The 18,287-nt window shown below is 44.7% G+C and overlaps 1 protein-coding gene across 1 annotated transcript in view; it reads right to left on the bottom strand.

The window, feature by feature from the left end:
• BCAS1 (brain enriched myelin associated protein 1) overlaps nucleotides 1–18,287 on the bottom strand; it is a 106,951-nt gene that overhangs the window by 74,706 nt on the left and 13,958 nt on the right. The window contains exon 3 of the mRNA XM_027086956.1: nucleotides 18,196–18,274. Within this exon, the coding sequence (XP_026942757.1) occupies nucleotides 18,196–18,274 (79 nt within the window). The remainder of the gene's footprint in view (nucleotides 1–18,195; nucleotides 18,275–18,287) is intronic.

Below are 18,287 nucleotides of genomic sequence, written 5' to 3'. Positions count from 1 at the left end.
CATCCCTTCCTACGCGACACTGTCCCTTCCTATGCGACACTGTCAATATGGTGGTCAGTCAGCATAAAAGCTAAATAAAGAGGAAATACAATGCACACTAATTGTAAAGGGAAATTGCAAATCTTGCAAACGATGGAAGAGTTCATAGTCATATAAAGATCACACACATGGTTATTGTTGGATGGGGATCTGGCAGAGTTAAAGTAGTTCGCCAAAGAAGAAGGAAAAATAGAAGGGAAAGTAGATGATGACACACTAAATTCTTCAAAAGGGGACTGTAGTTGAATATCAAAGGATTACAATAGGCCCTAGGGAAGACCGATGAAGACCTCAAAAAGTTTTGCAAAAATGACCCTTTTGCGGTCAGCCTGCAGGAGTCAAATGACACTTCAAACAACTGTGGCTTTCTGTGTTGTGTAAATGCATTTGTTGTTTTAAAGGTCTTGAAATAAGGATTCACGTGGCAGTTGCTTATGGCTTGGAGGGAGATGTTAGATTTCAAAACTTCACTGAATGATCAGATTTCATGCTCTCCATCTCAATATTAAAAAGCCAGGTTATCTTCTCCAAGAGATTCTAGCATAAATAAAAGAAAGGAACGGGTTTGGGGGGCAGGAGGGAAGAATTCTCAACTGTCAGCTGGATACAATGTGTCTAAACATTTGGTGATGAAAATGCTGGGTTCAAACATTATGTGGGCAGAAGGTAACTCACCCCACGCTCTCCCGGAAGCATCCTCTGAAGTCAGCAGTGACTGTTAGTCACTGTGGGGCAAGACTACACCAGTGACTTAAGGATTTTTCCTCTCCTCTTTACTCACACATTTCCTATCATTCATGTGCCTATAAAAGTCTGGAACATACAAAGATAATTTACCTGTAGAACCAGGCTTTGCTCCAACATGAGCAAATATTTCACTCAAAGACACATCAGATGTTTGATTTTTTTCTCAGTTTGATAATAATACACATTTAACATGTGTTTACCTCCCAAATGATTAATCTTTCAACCCTTTCCTTTCCCTATCTCTACCCTCTACCCTCACTGCAGTATAATGAACATCTGCAAGCCAGGGTGGCTTATCAAACTTTGTTCATGCTCAGACAAATACATACAAGCCTCCCAGACACATGTACATATATCCTGGTTGTTTTTTATAAAAATACGATTATGTTAGATTTTGGGGGTTTTTTTTGGTTTTGTTTTGTTTTTAACATCTTTACTGGAGTATAATTGCTTTATAATGGTGTGTTAGTTTCTGCGGTATCACAAAGTGAATCAGCTATACGTATACATATATCCCCATATCCCCTCCCTCTTGCATTTCCCTCCCACCCTCCTTATCCCACCGCTCTAGGCGGACACAAAGCACCGAGCTGATCTCCTTGTGCTATGCGGCTGCTTCCCACTAGCTATCTATTTTACATTTGGTGGTGTATATATGTCCATGCCACCCTCTCATTTCGTCCCAGCTTACCCTTTCCCCTCCCTGTGTCCTCAAGTCCATTCTCTACGTCTGCGTCTTTATTCCTGTCCTGCCCCTAGGTTCATCAGAACCTTTTTTTTAAGATTCCATATATATGTGTTAGCATATGGTATTTGGATATTGTTTTTGATTGCTTTTATATATCACTGTTATGGATTGACTATTTGTGTCTGCCCCCCACCCCCCACCCCAAAGTTCATAAGTTGAATCTTAACCTCCACTGTGATGGTATTAGGAGGTGGGGGCTTTGGGAGGTAATTAGGTCATGAGGGTGGAGCCCTCATGAATGGGATTAGTGCCTTTAGAACGGAGGCACTAAAGAGCTCTTTTGCTTCCTCCACTGTGTGAGGACACAGTGAAAAGATGGCTGACTGTGAACCAGGAACCTGTCCCTCATCAGACAAAGAATCTGCTGGCACCCTGATTTTGGACTTCTCAGCCTCTAGCACGGTGAGAAATAAATGGTTATTGTTTAAGCCACCCAGTCTATGGTATTTTTGTTAGAGCATTCCAAATGGACTAAGACATCAGTAGTTCTCCCTCCCAATCAATATATCCAAATCTATCTTATCTTCTTTTCAATAGCTGCAAAATATTCCTTAATATGGATATACCAAAAGACATGTATGCCATTGCCTAATTAATGAACATTCTGATAGTTTCCAAACCTTTATTTTTCCATTTCCATTATAAACAAATTTGGGGAAAACTTCCATGTTCAAAAATCCTAAACTAATGCTTTATTTCTATGGAATAGAGGTACAGATGTAGAATTGCTGCACCCAAATTAATGTGCATTTAACTTCTAAAAGAGACACTGCCAGATTACTTCCCCAAAAGAGGCTCTAGAGATTCACATTTCCGGCAGCAACGTGATGAGTGGCTCCCACCCCCAAGGGTAGCAGTGATGCAAAGCAGCAGGAACACTGATCACATATATTTACAATATTAAACACCTTTTAAATGGTAAAAAAAAACAACAACAGGAAAATCATATAACATTCTATTAGTGCCCTCAGCTCTTAGGATACAAAGGGTAAGCTTTGGAGATGCTAGGTGGGGGTAGGTTGAATTCAGGCCACAAAGAACACTGCTAAAAAGTGACAGTTATTAGCTTGGGGCCCCAGGGCACTGAGAGTAGCTAGCCAGAAAGTCATATGAAACAAAGGGCTAGAGGAGAAGGATGCGGAAAAGAGCCAAATCAAGAAGACATTATAGGGCTTCCCTGGTGGCGCAGTGGTTAAGAATCTGCCTGCCAATGCAGGAGACATGGGTTCGAGCCCTGATCCGGGAAGATCCCACATGCTGCAGAGCAACTAAGCCTGTGCGCCACAACTACTGAGCCTGCGCTCTAGAGCCCGTGAACCACAACTACTGAGCCTGCGTGCTGCAACTACTGAAGCCCACATGCCTAGGGCCCGTGCTCCCAACAAGAGAAGCCACCACAATGAGAAGCCCACGCACTGCAACGAAGAGTAGTCCCCGCTCGCCGAACCAGAGAAAAACCCACGTGCAGCAACGAAGACCCAACGCGGCCAAATATAAAATAAAATAAATTTATAAAAAAACAGAAGACATTATATTCTGCAGAGTAGAGATACAAATGATCAATGAGTGCATAAAAAGATGCTCAACATCATCAGTCATTAGGGAAAGGCAATCGAAACCACAATATGTTACCACTTCACACCCACTAGGATGGCCATAATCAAAAAGACAGGCAATGACCAGTGTTGAGGAGAATGTGGAGAAATCGGAACCCCCATACATTCCTGCTGGGATGTAAAATGGTGTAACTGCTTTGCAGTTCCTTAAAAAGTTAGATATCAAGTTGCTACATGACCCAGTAATTCCCTTCCTAGGTACATAACCAAGAGAATGAAAACATATGTTCATGCAAAAACTGGCATATAACTCAAATGTCCATCAGCTGATGACTGGATAAACAAAATGTGGCATATCCATACAGTGGAGTATTACTTAGCCATATAGAACAATGACGTGCTGCTACCTGCTACAACATGGGTGAACACTGAAAACATCATGCTAAGTGAAAGAATCCAAACACTAAAAGCCACATATTGTATGATTCTCTTTATATAAAATGTCCGGAATAGGCAAATCCACAGAGACAGAAAGCAGATTAGTGGTTGCCAGGGGCTTGGGGAGGAGAACGAGAGATGAACTGCTCAAGGAACTTCTCTGTGAGGTGATGAAAATGTTCTGGAATCAGGTCGTGGCGATGGTCGCACTACCTCGTGAATACACTAGAAAGCGCTACGCTGTACGCTCGAAAAGCGTGAATTTTATGGTGTATGAATTATATCTCAATTTTGAAAATGAAGACATTATATAAACACCAGCACAGCAGGGGATGGCTCAACACGAAACGTGAGCAGGGAGTCCACAGAAAAGACAGAGGCTTTTAAGCCAATGAAAAGATGTGCAACCTGATGAGTAGTAAAATGTAAGCAAAATAAAATTGTGAGACTTAGCTCTCCTCCTAACAACTTGGTAAAACGGGAAACATGCAGTAACCGGCAGCGGAGAAAGGATGAGGAAGAATGCCCGCATCTCTTGCGGGTGGAGGTGTAATCTGGCTGTCTCTCTGGAGGATAATTCAGGAATATATATCAATATTTAAAAATTCACAAACTCTGGGAGCTCTGATTTCTACTTCTGGAATGTTACCCTATAAATACAATCGCACAGAGCCACAGAGACACATGTAACAGATACACATCATCTGCTGGACTATTGCTGTGGTGGCAAAATAGTAAAACACCCTAATGGCTTAGCAATAGGGACCTGGTTAAATTAATGATCATTTGTCCACACAGTGAACTGCTCCACAGGCATTAACATTCTCCAAGACATACGGTAAGTGAAAAAACAGCCATGTTCGACGGTCTGTATAGTATGTTCCCGTTCGTTTTTTTAATGGTGTCAGGAGGTAGAGGGGAGGATTTAAAAATACACACACGTGGAATACCTCGGGCCACAAGAAACTGTAAAGAGCTCCGGCCTCTAAGAAAGGAAATTTGGGGATGGAGGTTGGGGAGTGATCAGAATTGGGGATGGGAAGGTGTTCCCTGTCCTATCTTATTATGTAAACTGTTGAGAATGTTTGCTAGGTATACCCCCCAGGTCACTTAAAAATGTAAAGTAATGAAAAGAAAAAATAAAGGGAAAGGTGAGGTCTAGAAAAGAGAGGTGGGATTTAAAGCCAACTGGAGGAATGTGTGACCTGCTTCCGGTCTGCCTGGGGCTGCCCAGCGGTGATGGCAGGCTCTGCAAGCGACAAGGTGCAGCTCTGATTGGAGGAGTTGCCAGGCCAAGTGGGTCCTGCATCCTGGAGTGAGGGGCATGACCTCTGGGGCACCTCCATATTCCAGAGTCTGACCCTTTGCTCAGCAAACTCAGAAACTCAAACTTTTTAAGTCACCTGGAATCCCTGTACCTCCCAAGGTCATTCTAAAAAGGACTTGTGAATTAACCACAGGCAGCTTCTTGGTTTAAGACAGGAGAGCTGCAAAGGGGACGGGTCACAGGCGACCTCCCGCCCACTTGGTCCCTCCCTGTGGGAAACTCACATGGGATCCCATCATCATGGGCAGGATGCCCAGTGAGCCGAGAGGTCAAGCCAGCACGCTGGGAGTTGGCTGTAGGATTTAAATGTTTAATTGTTTCAGGCTGGGATAACCTGATGACAATGATGATGATTTAAAAAGGCTTTGCTGAGAGATGCGCTTTAGGGAGAAAAACTTTACAGAATCAGAGGTTGGCAAATATGAGATCCACTGACAGCTTGGCGCTGGGCCAGCAGAATGTTTAGATGTTTCTGAATTGGGGAATTTCATTTGCAAATCCTAAAATGGGGCTTTCACTGAAATATCCTCTTGTCTGCTGAGGGATTCTCACTGGGCAGCCGGGCCGAGGGCTGACACAGGGAGAGTTTCCAGTTTCCTGCAGCCTCCACATCTCGTGCCAGTTCTCAGCTGCAGTGGTCCTTGCTTCTGGGGGAGTGTCAGAATCTCCAGGAAGGCTTGTGAGAACAGAGGGCCAGCCCCACCCACAGCATTGGATTCTGGAGGTCTGAACTGGGCTGCAGGTCTAACTAGTTTGAGGTGACGGGATGATGCTGGTCCAGGGACCACTCTGAGAATCACTGATACACATCCCAGCTTCTGTACTGACAAATGGAGCCAGACTCCGCTTATGTCTTCCTGCTCTCATTCCCAGAAGTATTTGGTCTTTGAGGTATGTTTGCATATATCAGATCTCACCCACTAATGTGCTGTTTCAATTGTTAAACTTCTAGCAATCTGGAGGGCACCTTACCTTTTATTTGGTCTAAGTGATTTATTATTTTTATTTTTGTTAACTGAAAAGTTGTTGGCAAGCGGGTGTGTTTATTCCATTTCCAGATCTGATGAAAATGCGCCCCGGAGAAATGAGATGATGTGCAGTTGTCACAGGACGATACTGTTTCTCTTCTTGCCGTTTTTTTATGTTTTCCCTTGGTCTCTCCCTGGCTCTCTTGGTCTTCCCTTTAAGAGAGGGACAGGTTCATATCGCTCAAGCTGCAGGAACCGTGTGCATGCTTCTATCTTTAGAGAGGAGTGTGCTGGTTGTCTTCTTGGTCCAGAGAGGCAAAGAGCAGGCTGTGTGTTACTTGACAGCTGCGTGGAAGTTAATGCACCCAGACGGTCTGCGCCCTGGAACGGAAAGCTGTGCCCCCGGCGTCAGCCATGGCAGGGACAAAAATGTTCCCAAACAAATTAAAACAGAGATGCCAATGTTTCACTTTTGAAAAATGTGAATAAGGAATTTTCTATTGGAGTGTGTTTCAAAGGGTTTTCAACGCTGGCAGAACACGAGGAACTTTAAAAATACTTAGCCCAGGGAAACTTGAAAAAAGACATGCCCGGGCCCTACACTCCAGGGCTTCTGATTGTATTATTCCAGGTGAGGCCTGGGTATGAGGATTTAAAAATTCCCCAGCAGATTCTAATGTGCATTCAAGTTTGGGAACCACTATTTTCAGGAGTCTATATAAGTATAATGGCGATCATTTTTTGTTCCAGGCACCAAGTAAAGGGGTTTGCAAGCACTATCTCATTTTCTCTACCATCAGGTCACAAAGTCTCTTGTTTATCCTCACACAGCTGCTGAGAGGTGGGGTGAGGCCTCAGACACAAGTGGTTTGTCCAAAAGCACCTGTCTAACCATTGTACAGGCAGACCCTGGAGATTTGGTTTGGCACCAGATCACAGCAATAAAATAAATATTGCAATAAAGTGAGTCACACAAAGTTTCCGGTTTCTCAGTGCATATCAAAGTTATGTTTACACTATACTGTAGTCTATTAAGTGTGCAGTAGCACTAGGTCTAAAAAAAGTGCATACCTTAATTTAAAAATACTCGATTGCTAAAAATGCTAAGCATCATCTGAGCCTTCCGAGAGTCGTACGCTTTTTGCTGGTGGAGGGTCTTTCCTCGAAGTGGATACTGCTGACTGATCAGGGTGATGGTTGCTGAAGGTTGGGAGGCCGTGGCAATGTCTTAAAATAAGACAGCCATGAAGTTTGCCCCTTTCACGAATGATTTCTCTGCAGCATGTGATGCTGTCTGACAGCATTTTACCCACAGTAGACCTTCTTTCAAAATTGGAGCCAATCCTCTCACACCCTGCCGCTGTTTTATCAACTAAGTTCATGTAATATTCTAAATTCTTTGTTGTCATTTCAACAATCTTCAGAGGTTCATCGCCAGGAGTAGATTCCATCTCAAGAAACCATTTTTGGGGCTTCCCTGGTGGCGCAGTGGTTGAGGGTCCGCCTGCCGATGCAGGGGACGCAGTTTCGTGCCCCGGTCCGGGAGGATCCCACATGCCACGGAGCGGCTGGGCCCGTGAGCCATGGCCACCGAGCCTGCGCGTCCGGAGCCTGTGCTCCCCGGCAGGAGAGGCCACAACAGTGAGAGGCCCGTGTACCACAAAAAAAAAAAAAAAAAAAAAATTCAGTAAATCATGTTGTAAATAGACGTGCTGTCATCCAGGCTTTGCTCTTCCACGTATGGAGCACGGGCAGAGCAGAGTTAGCCCTTAAGGGCCCTAGGATTTTCAGAACTGTAACTGAACACTGGCATCGACTTAATGTCACCAGCTGCATTAATCCCTAACAAGAGTCAGCCTGCCCTTTGAAACTTTGAAGCCGGGCATTGACTTCTCCTCTCTAGCTATGCACGTCCTAAATGGCATCTTCTTCCAATAGAAAGCTGTTTCCTCTACACTGAAAATCTGTTGTTTAGTGTCACCTTCACTAATTATCTTAGCTAGATCTTCTGGATAACTTGCTGCAGCTTCTATATCAGCACTTGCTGCTTCACCCTGTACTTTTCTGTTATGGAGACAGCTTCTTTCCCTAAACCTCATGAACCAACCTCTGCTGGCTTCAAACTTTTCTTCTGTAGTTTCCTCACTTCTTTCAGGCTTCATAGAACTGAAGAGAGTGAAGGCTTTCTCTGGATTAGGGTGTTTTTTTTTTTTGCTCAAGCTAACGTTGTGACTGATTTGACCTTCTATCCAGACCACTAAAACTTTCTCCATGTCAGCAATAAGGCTGTTTTACTTTCTTACCATTCATGTGCTCACTGCAATAGCACTTTTCATTTCCTTCAAGAACTTCTCCTTTGCGTTCACAACTTGGCTAACAATTTGGCACAAGCTTTCGGTTTGTCTTGTCTTTCAACACGCCTTCCTCACTATGCTTATTCATTTCTAGCGTTTGATTTAAAGTGAGAGATGTGTGACTCTTCCTTTCACTTGAACACTTAGAGGCCACCATAGTGTTATTAATTGTCCTAATTTCAACAGTTGGTGTGTCTCAGGGAAAAGGGAGGCCTGAGGACAGGGAGAGAGATGGGGAAACAGCTGGTCGGTGGAGCAGACAGAACACACGACACTTATTGATTAAGCTCACTGTCTTACATGGGCGAGGTTTGCAGCACCCCAAAACAATTACAATAGTAACACCAAAGATCACAGATCACCATAAAGAGTTTGCAGTATTGTGAGAATTACCAAAATGTGATACAGAGACATGCAGTGAGCAAATGCTGTTGGAAAAATGGCCTCCATAGACTGGCTCAACACGGAGTTGCCACAAACCTTCAATTTGCAAAAAATGCAGTATCTGCAAAGCACAATCAAGTGAAGCTCAATAAAACAACACGTGCCTGCATTACACGGCTTCCCTCCTGAAGAAGTTATCTAAAATACAAAGAATAAAAAACATGTACAAGAATGTTTATTGCAACATTGCTCAGAGTAGAGAAAAATAGAAAAAAAAAAGCCCAACATCAGGGTAATGGCTGAATGAATTACAGTACATCCACACCTTAAAATACCTTGTAGCTGTTACAAAACAATGAATTAAAGATGTACCAGTTGAATGGAAGGGATTTGCACACGTCTGTGGAGCTCAAGGATCTGTCCCGGCCTGGGATGGCTGGAACATCTGGGGACTAGCTGAGCATTTCTTTCTTGTCACATGGCTTCTTCATGTGACTAGCTTGGGCTCCCTTCCACCATGGCAGTCTGAGTCGCTCTGACATGGTGGTTAGCTTTCCCCAGAGCTAGTGCTTTGAAAGACAAAGGCAGAGGCTGGAAGGCTTCTTAAGACTTAGGCTTGGAAGTCATGCATCATCCCTTCCACTACATATTATTGGTTCTACAGGGTCATCTCAGATATCAAGGGAGAAGACTACAGGGGTGTGAATACTGGGAAGCCTTGATTATTGGGGGGAGGGGAGGGATGTGCAATTTTGGAGACTGTCTATCACAACAGAGTAACAGGGAGGCTACATGTACCAGACAGAAATTCTCCACTAGAATTTTTTTTTTTTTTTCGGTACACGGGTCTCTCACTGCTGTGGCCTCTCCCGTTGCGGAGCACAGGCTCCGGATGCGCAGGCTCAGTGGCCATGGCTCACGGGCCCAGCCGCTCCGCGGCATGTGGGATCTTCCTGGACCGGGGCACGAACCCACGTCCCCTTCATCGGCAGGCGGACTCTCAACCACTGCGCCACCAGGGAAGCCCTCCACTAGAATTTTTGATGAGAAGAAGCACTAAGAGGTTGAGAAGTATTAGATTTCACAGGGACTTCTGCATACTTCCGAGGACAGAGGAGCCAGGAGCTGTCAGGCCACCTGGCAGAGCGCTTTCAGGATTCTCTGTAACCACTTTAAGTAGAGAGCTGTCGCAGTGCAACCCAGAGGAAGTGCCTGTGTGGGTGGCATGTCTAGCAGGGTTGCAGGGTGGAGGACTGAAGATAAGGAGCTTATTTATTGAGTGAGATATATACAGCAAGATGGTGGAAGGAGAGAGAAAACGGGCGTTCAGGAAATGAGCTAGATCCCTTTAATGACTTTTGAAAGGCCTGAGTAAACATATGTGGCTACTTTCGGTTGCTCAATTGTAATTCTTTGAAATCAAAACACTGGCAGACACTGGGGACTGCCTGTCCAGTGGCCAATCCACTCCAACCCGTTTTCTTTGCTTGCTGCCCAGAGAAGTCCCAGCATCCCCTGCAGCTAGTGGTGGTCATGTGACCTCACTCTGGCCAATGAGATATAAGTGGATGCCTACTTGAGGCAGGGGCTTCTAGGAAGGACCTTCCTTTCTTTTCTAATAAAAGGAGAAAAAAGAGTAGCAAATCGTGGCTTTTCCCTTCTGGCTTTTGGGTCCCGTCATGTGAGGATGTGATGTGTGGGTCTGTGGCATCTTGTGAGCCACAGTACATAACTGGCACACTTATTTGGTGTCTTGATAGTGCCGTCAAGATGCTGCACCGAGCTTGGAACTGCCAACCCCCAGGCTTCTCGTTATAATTAAAAGTGCTATTTACTTAGGGCTGTATTATTGTAGCAGATACATCCGGATCTACAACTCTCTCTTCAGCCGCATTTTCTTGCTCTGCTGCCACTGGTCTGATGTGCCACCGTTCATTTGTTCATCAGTCATTTCCAAGCCCTTTGTGTATCTCAGAGCCTGTGTTAACTTTGGGATTATTGCAACAACAAAGGAAATACTCTGTTCTCAGGAATTTTTACTCAAGTGGGTGAAACATTAAAAAAGCCGGCCAATTGTGGGGAAATAGAGGATGCTAAGAGGATACGTGTGTTTGCTCCCTTCCCAACCAGTGAGGCTGGTCCCACGTCTTTCTCTCTATCAGGTAGCTATGAGTTTTGGCACCGGGTCTCCCATCACACTTTGCCCAGGCATCATGATTGGCATATTCTTTTCCTCCCATTCATCACGTTACAGCATCGGCAGGAGCACTGTTTACTCAAGGATTTTCAATCCAGTGAAATGATTCCAATTCTTCTTTTAAAAAAAGCAAAATCAGGCAATTCTTTTTAGAAAAAATCAACTAGGAACAAAAAAAGGAAAGATTAATTTTTTAGAAACTTCTTACCCAGGTGGAACAGAGACAGTCCTCTGTTTCTGAAAAATGGCGTTTTCTGGCAGATAAATCATGCCTTAGTCTCCACCATTCATCAGCAGTGAGAACTGAACAATTTTTTTAAAAGGGGGAACTAATGTGATAAATTTGATAGAAGGAATCAAAGAAGGAGAAAAATGAGGCATTTTTATTTCCCTAAAAACGGGTGAGGTTTTAGGGATAAATACACAGGTGGGAAAGTCTGGGCAGGTGATACAACAGGGGAAAGGCCAATGATAAGGGCCACTCATGACAGTGGACTCTGCTTGTAGATTTCCCTGTCTTTTTATTTCGTCACATTTACCCTGTGCCAGCCACTGTTCTTGGAGCCACCTACACAGTTAATATTATTATTCTTCCCATTTTCGAGATGAGTCTCTGAGAGTACACATTTCTTGCCAAGGTTACAAAGCTAGTGAGCGGCAGAGCCAGGACCTGGTCTGTGAGCCTCGGAAGCTTCAGTGTGCTCATATCAGTTTCCTTTTGCTGCTGTAACAAATTACCATAATTTTTGTGCCTTAAAACAACACAAAATATCTTACAGTTCTGAAGGTCAGACATCAAAAATGGGTCAACTTCTGGAAGCTTGAGGAGATAATCTGCGTCCTTGCTCTGAAATCGAGCAGGACCCTACAGGACCTTCTAGGGGACAGACCTCTGTGCCCCCCGCCTCTTGTTTATAGAAAACCTTTAGCCTCCTAGGCCTTCCCCAAGTTCCCAAGAGCAAATTTAATCACAGAAATGAGAAAATGCAGAAACAAAGGAAAACAGTCAAGCAAGACAAAAGAATTATAGTTTAGCCACAAAACAAAGTCCAGACCTTTAGTTCCTCTTCAGGGGCTACAGATAATATCCTGAGCCATATCCTTGAGTTGGTTTGCAGATACTAAAAACCCCACAGGTGGAGGAAGTTAACTACATGATGACCACCAGCACGGAGACCCCAGACCAGTTAGAACCAGAAGGTTGATGACTGAAATTTCTGAAATACCTCCCAGTTACCTCACCACCAACCAATCAGAAGAACGTCCACGAGCTGATCAGGCAGCCTGCAACCCTCTCCCTCAGCTTGCTTTTAAAAACCCTTCCCCAAAAGCCAGGGGAGAGTTCAAGTCTTTTGAGCCTAAGCTGCCCATTCTCCATGCTGGGTGCCTTGCAATAAACACTGTACTTTCCTTCACCACAATCCAGTGTCAGTATATTGGCTTTGCTGTGCATGGGGCAAGTGGACCCAAGTTTGGTTTGGTAATCCACATTCCTTGCCTCATGGCCCATTCCTCCATATTCAAGGCCAGCAATGGAGCATCTTGAAGTCTCTCTCTCTGTGACATCCACTCCAACATTACATCTCTTTCTCTGACTCTGACCCTCCTGCCTCCTGTTACCATGGCTGTTAGTCTTGAGCTCTAACCCTCCGCCTTGCTTGAGGGGATATAAGCTGCAGAGAAGTGTTATCCGTATTTTACAGGAGACCACCAGAAGAGAAAAACAAGAGCCCACCAGAACTGGTTCGAATCAGCAAGGGCCAAGATGGCAGAAGCCCCAACCTCCAGCAGACCGTGAACTTCATTATATCACTGTAATACATTAGCAGCTAAATGACACCCGCCAGCACCGTGACTGTTGACAGTTGCCATGGCAACAGCCGGAGGAGGGCATACAAGGACTGAAAAGGGGTGTTGTTCCAGTACTGAGCATACCACACCCCTATTCTCGGAGAAGTCATGTACATTTCTCCCTCTCTTTATTCAATTCCCTCCCTTTTGCCTCGACCCTCCTATATATACGGTGTCTCAGACCAAGGCGGGTTGAGAAGTTGATTTTCGAACTAAGTCCCCGCTTCTCCATTCTCTGGCCATGGAATAAAGCTTGTGCTGTTTCAGCCTCAGCGTCAGTTTCGTCATTGGCTGTGCGAATCCGAACAGGAAAAGCACCTTCCCCAGCAAGGCAGGGGGCTTCAGCCTGGCTAGGGCCTAAGTGGTGATCCATACGACCAACCTGGTAACACTGCCTCTTATAAGGACCCTGTGGTTACACTAGGCCCGCCTGGATAATCCAGGATCAGCTCCCCATCTCAAGATCCTTAATTTAATTACCTCTGCAAAACCTGCTTTTGACAAGCAAGGTAACATAGTCACAGGTTCAGGAGATTCAGATGTGGCCATCTGGCCTCCTTTTCTTGGCAGGATAGTTTTGAGATCCCTCACGGTGCTGTATTTGGTGGTAGCTCATTCCTATTTTTGCTGAGGACTGTGTGTGTCTGCCCTAACTGATGCGACCACTCTACCAATGGACATTTTGCTCTGCTGGAAGTACTTCCCCAGCTACTCTGGAATTCAAATCAACATGTACTGGAAAAAGAAAGGGAGAAACCGAATATATGAATTTAAACAATCACGTTTTGGTAGAGCAAACACGTTAGCCTCTAACCCGAAGTTGCAAGACAACGTGTTGCTCTCTGTGGCACTGCAGGTAAATCACGCTGTGCGAGGCTTTGGCATCATTACCAGCTTTCTCTGACACACGACTTTCAAATGGCATCTGAAATTGGCAAATTAAGCTAGAAATATAATGTGGCAATAAAAATGAGACATTTTGATTTTCTAAGATACTGTTATTGAAGATGAATTATAATGCTAAGCTTTGGAGAGAAAGCCCTCATTCACATGAGCTGTACTAATTAATGTTTGTTTGATATCACAATCCCCTGGTCTCTTGCCCTTCCCAAGAAAAAATACTGTGCGAAATAAATTTATTTCTATGAAGAAACAGAATGTAACTTCATGAATCACTTTAAAAGAGGTGTTTTGCCTCATTGCTCTCTCCCACAGTGTCTCTGGAAGACAAATAAGTAAAACATTGAAAAAGAATAAGGGATGTAGGAAAAGCAAATTTTAAGGTCAGATTTTAAATTTCTAAGTGCTATGCTAGACAGGGCTAATACAGTTAACTTCAAACTGTAATGACAGCCTTTATTAACATTAAATCCAACACAGAAAAATAAACTTTCCTCACATGTTGACCACGTGCCAGGCACTCTTCCAAATATTGTAGGTCTATCAACTCCTTTAAGCTTCCCAGTGATCTTCGAAGCTCTGGCCTACTGCTATTATGATTCCCATTTTACAGATGTGAGAACAGAGAGGCTGAGCAACTTGCCTAAGGTCACACAGCAGAGCCACAAATTGAATTTAGGATCCTGACTCCCTAGGTTGTGTGCTCAGCCACTGTGCCATCACTGCTTCTCAATAAGTCTTCACAGAAAACATTCCCGCATGGCAATGAACAGTTTTAATTATAACAGGAAAAAGTATAGATGGAAAGAAGGAAAACAGTCACCCAGCATCCCACTTAGCTATTTTTCTGGTGACTTTTCTCTATGTGCATACATATGTGCAAACAGCAAGAGAGATGAACACAAATGTGCATCAAAAGACCCAGTCAGAAAATTCTGTCCAAAGGACAAAAAAAGTCACCCAGAATCCCACTTTCATACCCCTTTAAAAACTGCATCGAAAATTATAATAACCTAGGGGAAAGAGCATGAGGATGATAAGCTGCCTTCCTCATTAAATGAGATAATCATTCCAAAGTGAGTTGCAGAGACCTGGGTTGTCAGTGAACGTAGGCAGAGTTTTTGACTTCAGAGGATTAACTTAAACCCTTTACAGATTCTCAAGCCGGTGCTGATGCAAGGCTGCAGGGTATGAGAGCTACGTGCAACCAACCTACGACTCACTCAAACCAGATTCTCTTTTCCCTTGTGTGTAGGTATCCACACAGCAATACACTGTCCCAGACTGTTACCCTATATTTCTGTTACTTATTTTCCTCTTTCCAGGAAGACTGCCTCTTCTATAAAAATAAATGTTGGGAGCAGGGAGGAAAGGAGGGAAGGAGGGAGAAAAAAAGGGAGGGAGGGGCAGAGAAAGAGAGAGACAGAAAGAGAGAGAAAGACTTTTTCAATTTTCAAGTTTGTTCCTATGCCCTTCCTACACACTCCTTGCCCTTGTGCCCCATATTAAATAGGGGCATAAAAACAACAACAACAGTAATAATACAGATAAAATGATGATAAAGAAAACCATTTCTGTAGGGCATATTATATTCTCAGTGCCTCTCAATTTTTTGAGAACACCTACAGTTTGCAAATTATAAAAACAATATGATTCTCATTTCAAAGTCTGTGCATCTCAACAGCCAGCTTTACACTGTTCTCATCAAAGGCCACTGCTGTCAGTACAATCCATTTTGTGCACATCAAAGTAGAAGCTTGACTCACAAGGTTGAAAGGCAGGAAGAGACTTGTGACATGATCTCATCCTGTGGTTGCCAATCCTGGCTATGCGTCAGAATCTTCTAGAAAGCTTTCAACAGTTCAGATCCCCAGGCCTCAACCTTAGGGTAGTCTAGACAGAGGCTATGGGCTGGGACCTGGGCATCTAAGTTTTTAACAAGCAACCTGGGGGTATAATGTATTAAGAAATACAGGACTCCCCTGGATGTCCAGTGGTTAAGACTCTACGCTTCCACTGCAGGGGGCATGGGTTTGATCCCTAGTCGAGGAACTAAGATCCCACAAGCAGTGCAGCGTGGCCAAAAAATAAATTAAAAAATAAATCTATATTTGGCCTTCATCTCTGTTCCTGGCACAGAGCTCCTAAAACTTAACTTTAAGAGCCATGAAGAAGACTTTTATCATTCATAACAAGCCAGCCCCTTTTAACCACATCTGAGTTTATGTTATTGAGGTGACTTTGGAAAAGCCCCTAAGGATGGGGGCCCCGGTTGCCAGGGGAACAAGTCATGTGATTAGAGGGCTGGGACTTTCAGCCTCACCGCCCCCCATCTCCAGGGAGGGGAGAGTAGCTGGATATTGAGTTCCACCATCAATGGTCAATGATTTAATCAAGCATGCCTACATAATAAAGCCTCCACAAATGTCCCTAAAGAACAGGGTTCAGAGAGCTTCTGGGTTGGTGACCACGGGGAGGTGCTGGGAGGGTGGCTTGTCCAGAGAGGGCATGGAAGATCCACTGCCCCATCCACTGCCCCCAGGATCCCCTCCCCCATACCTTCCCCTACGCATCTCTTCCATCTGGCCATTGCTGAGTTGCATCCTCTTATAATGAACCGGTAATCTAATAAGTACGTTGTTTTCCTGTGTTCTGTGAGCAATTCTAGCAAATGACTGAATCTGAGGAGGAGATCGTGAGAACCTCTGATTTGTAGCCAAGTAGGAACAGAAGTTGTGGGTGACCTGGGGACTCCCCACTTGCCATTGGCAACTGAAGTGGGAGGTAGTCTTGTGGGAGTGAGCCCTTTACCTGTGGGAGCTGCTGCCAACTCTGGGTTGATGGTGTCAGAACCGAACTGAATTGTGGGACACCCAGCTGGTGTCACAGAATCACTTGTATGGAAAACCCACACATCTGGTGTCAGATGTGGTGTGGGTAGCAGAGCATAGCGAGGGGAAACAGAGAGCAGTTATTTTTCTTACACTAGGAAATTCTAAAGCCGCTGGAACCAATGCTATGATTCATCTCATTGTTCAGGAAATGAAGCTGAAGCCCAGAAACTTACATGTAAAGGACAGCAACCATAAGCCTCATATAATCATGATAGCTAATACATACATAGCACTCACTATGTGCCAGGCACTGAAAGATACACTTGTATTATATCTGATATCTGTGTTGTAGCTACTGTTATTATCCCACTTCACAGACAAGGAGGCTGAGGTTCAGAGAGGTTAATTAACTGGCTCAAGGTCACACAGCTGGTAGGTGGCAAAACCAGCAGTCTGATTCCAGAGTTCATACCCTCAACCACTGGGCTATACTGCCTCATATAATTTATAGATATTCCTCACATCGTAGGACTCAGTCATTTTTGATGCTTTGAATTTATAGCCTTATACTCCAGAATGAAATCAAATTGGTAAGTTACATTGTCCAGTTTTAATACTGCCCTCTGTTGTCTTCTATATTTTACTTGTTTCTTTGGAATTCCTAAGTGCTGGGTAATATGTAAAATGCTTGGTGAATGATCTCCTTGAGTCCTCTCAGCAATTCTGTGAGCTAGGTGTTCTTATCCCCACTTTACAGATGAGAAAACCGAGGCTTAGAAAGCCAAACGACTTGCTCCAGGTCACACAGCTAGTAAGTTGCAGGACAGGGATTTTCACTTTGGTCTGTCGGACTCTGAAGAGGCCAGACTCTTAGTGTTTCTACTGTATTGCTTTTAATTCATTGCTGTAAAGCCTCGGCCTCTTCCAGGCATCATACATACTCAAGAGAGATGAGTACTGTTAAGAGTTGAATTGCCGAGGAGCTTCCCTGGTGGCACAGTGGTTGAGAATCCGCCTGCCAATGCAGGAGACACGGGTTTGAGCCCTGGTCCGGGTGGATCCCACATGCCATGAAGCAACTGGGCCCGTGTGCCACAACTGCTGAGCCTGCGCTCTGGAGCCCATGGGCCACAACTGCTGAGGCCCGTGAGCCTAGAGCCCGTGCTCTGCAACGGGAGAGGCCGCCGTGGTGAGAGGACTGCACACCACTGCCAAGAGTGGCCCCCACTCGCCTCAACTAGAGAAAAGCCCATGTGCAGCAACGAGGACCCAATGCAGCCAAAAATAAATTAAAATAAATAAATAATTAATTAACAACAACAAAAAAGAGTTGAATTGCCAAGAAGATGAAGTCCTAGCCCCCAGTTCCTATGACCTCATTTGGAAAGAGGGTCTTTACAGAGGACCAAGTTAAGATGAGGCCAGTGGGGGTGTGCCCAATCCCACAGGGCTGTGTCCTCATAAAAGGGGGAGGTTTGGACACAGAGCGGAGAAGGAAGATGCTATGAAGACACAGGGAGAGCACCACGTAGAAGCCAAGGAGTGCTTGAGGCCACCAGGAACCAGGGCACAGGCAGGGGAACAGATTCTTCCGCAAAATCTCAGAAGGCACCAACCCTGCCCACACCTTGATTTCCAACTTCTGGCCCCAACATGGTGAGACAATACATTTCTGTTGCTTAAGCCACCTGATTCGTGACACTGCGTTTGCAGCCCCAGGAACTAATACAAGTGTCTTCCACGTGAGTCTGTGGCTTCAACTCTTCCATCTTGTTTCACCATCAACAGGGATCAGCAGACCCTTCACCATCCCCCCAACCCCCAGGAGGAGCAGTCCCTACGTGACACTGACCTTCATGGTAGAGTTGAACAGAGTGGGTGGATACCATCACCGGCATCCCATTTTGACCACACTTGTCGCCAGATGCCACCTGGAACAGAACA

Source organism: Aethalodelphis obliquidens, unplaced genomic scaffold (assembly GCF_003676395.1).
Source record: "Aethalodelphis obliquidens isolate GAN/ISIS:26980383/991018 unplaced genomic scaffold, ASM367639v1 scaffold57, whole genome shotgun sequence".
Taxonomy (NCBI): Eukaryota; Metazoa; Chordata; class Mammalia; order Artiodactyla; family Delphinidae; genus Aethalodelphis; species Aethalodelphis obliquidens.
Note: the sequence above shows the minus strand (reverse complement) of the source record. Positions and strands in the feature narration are given on the sequence as shown.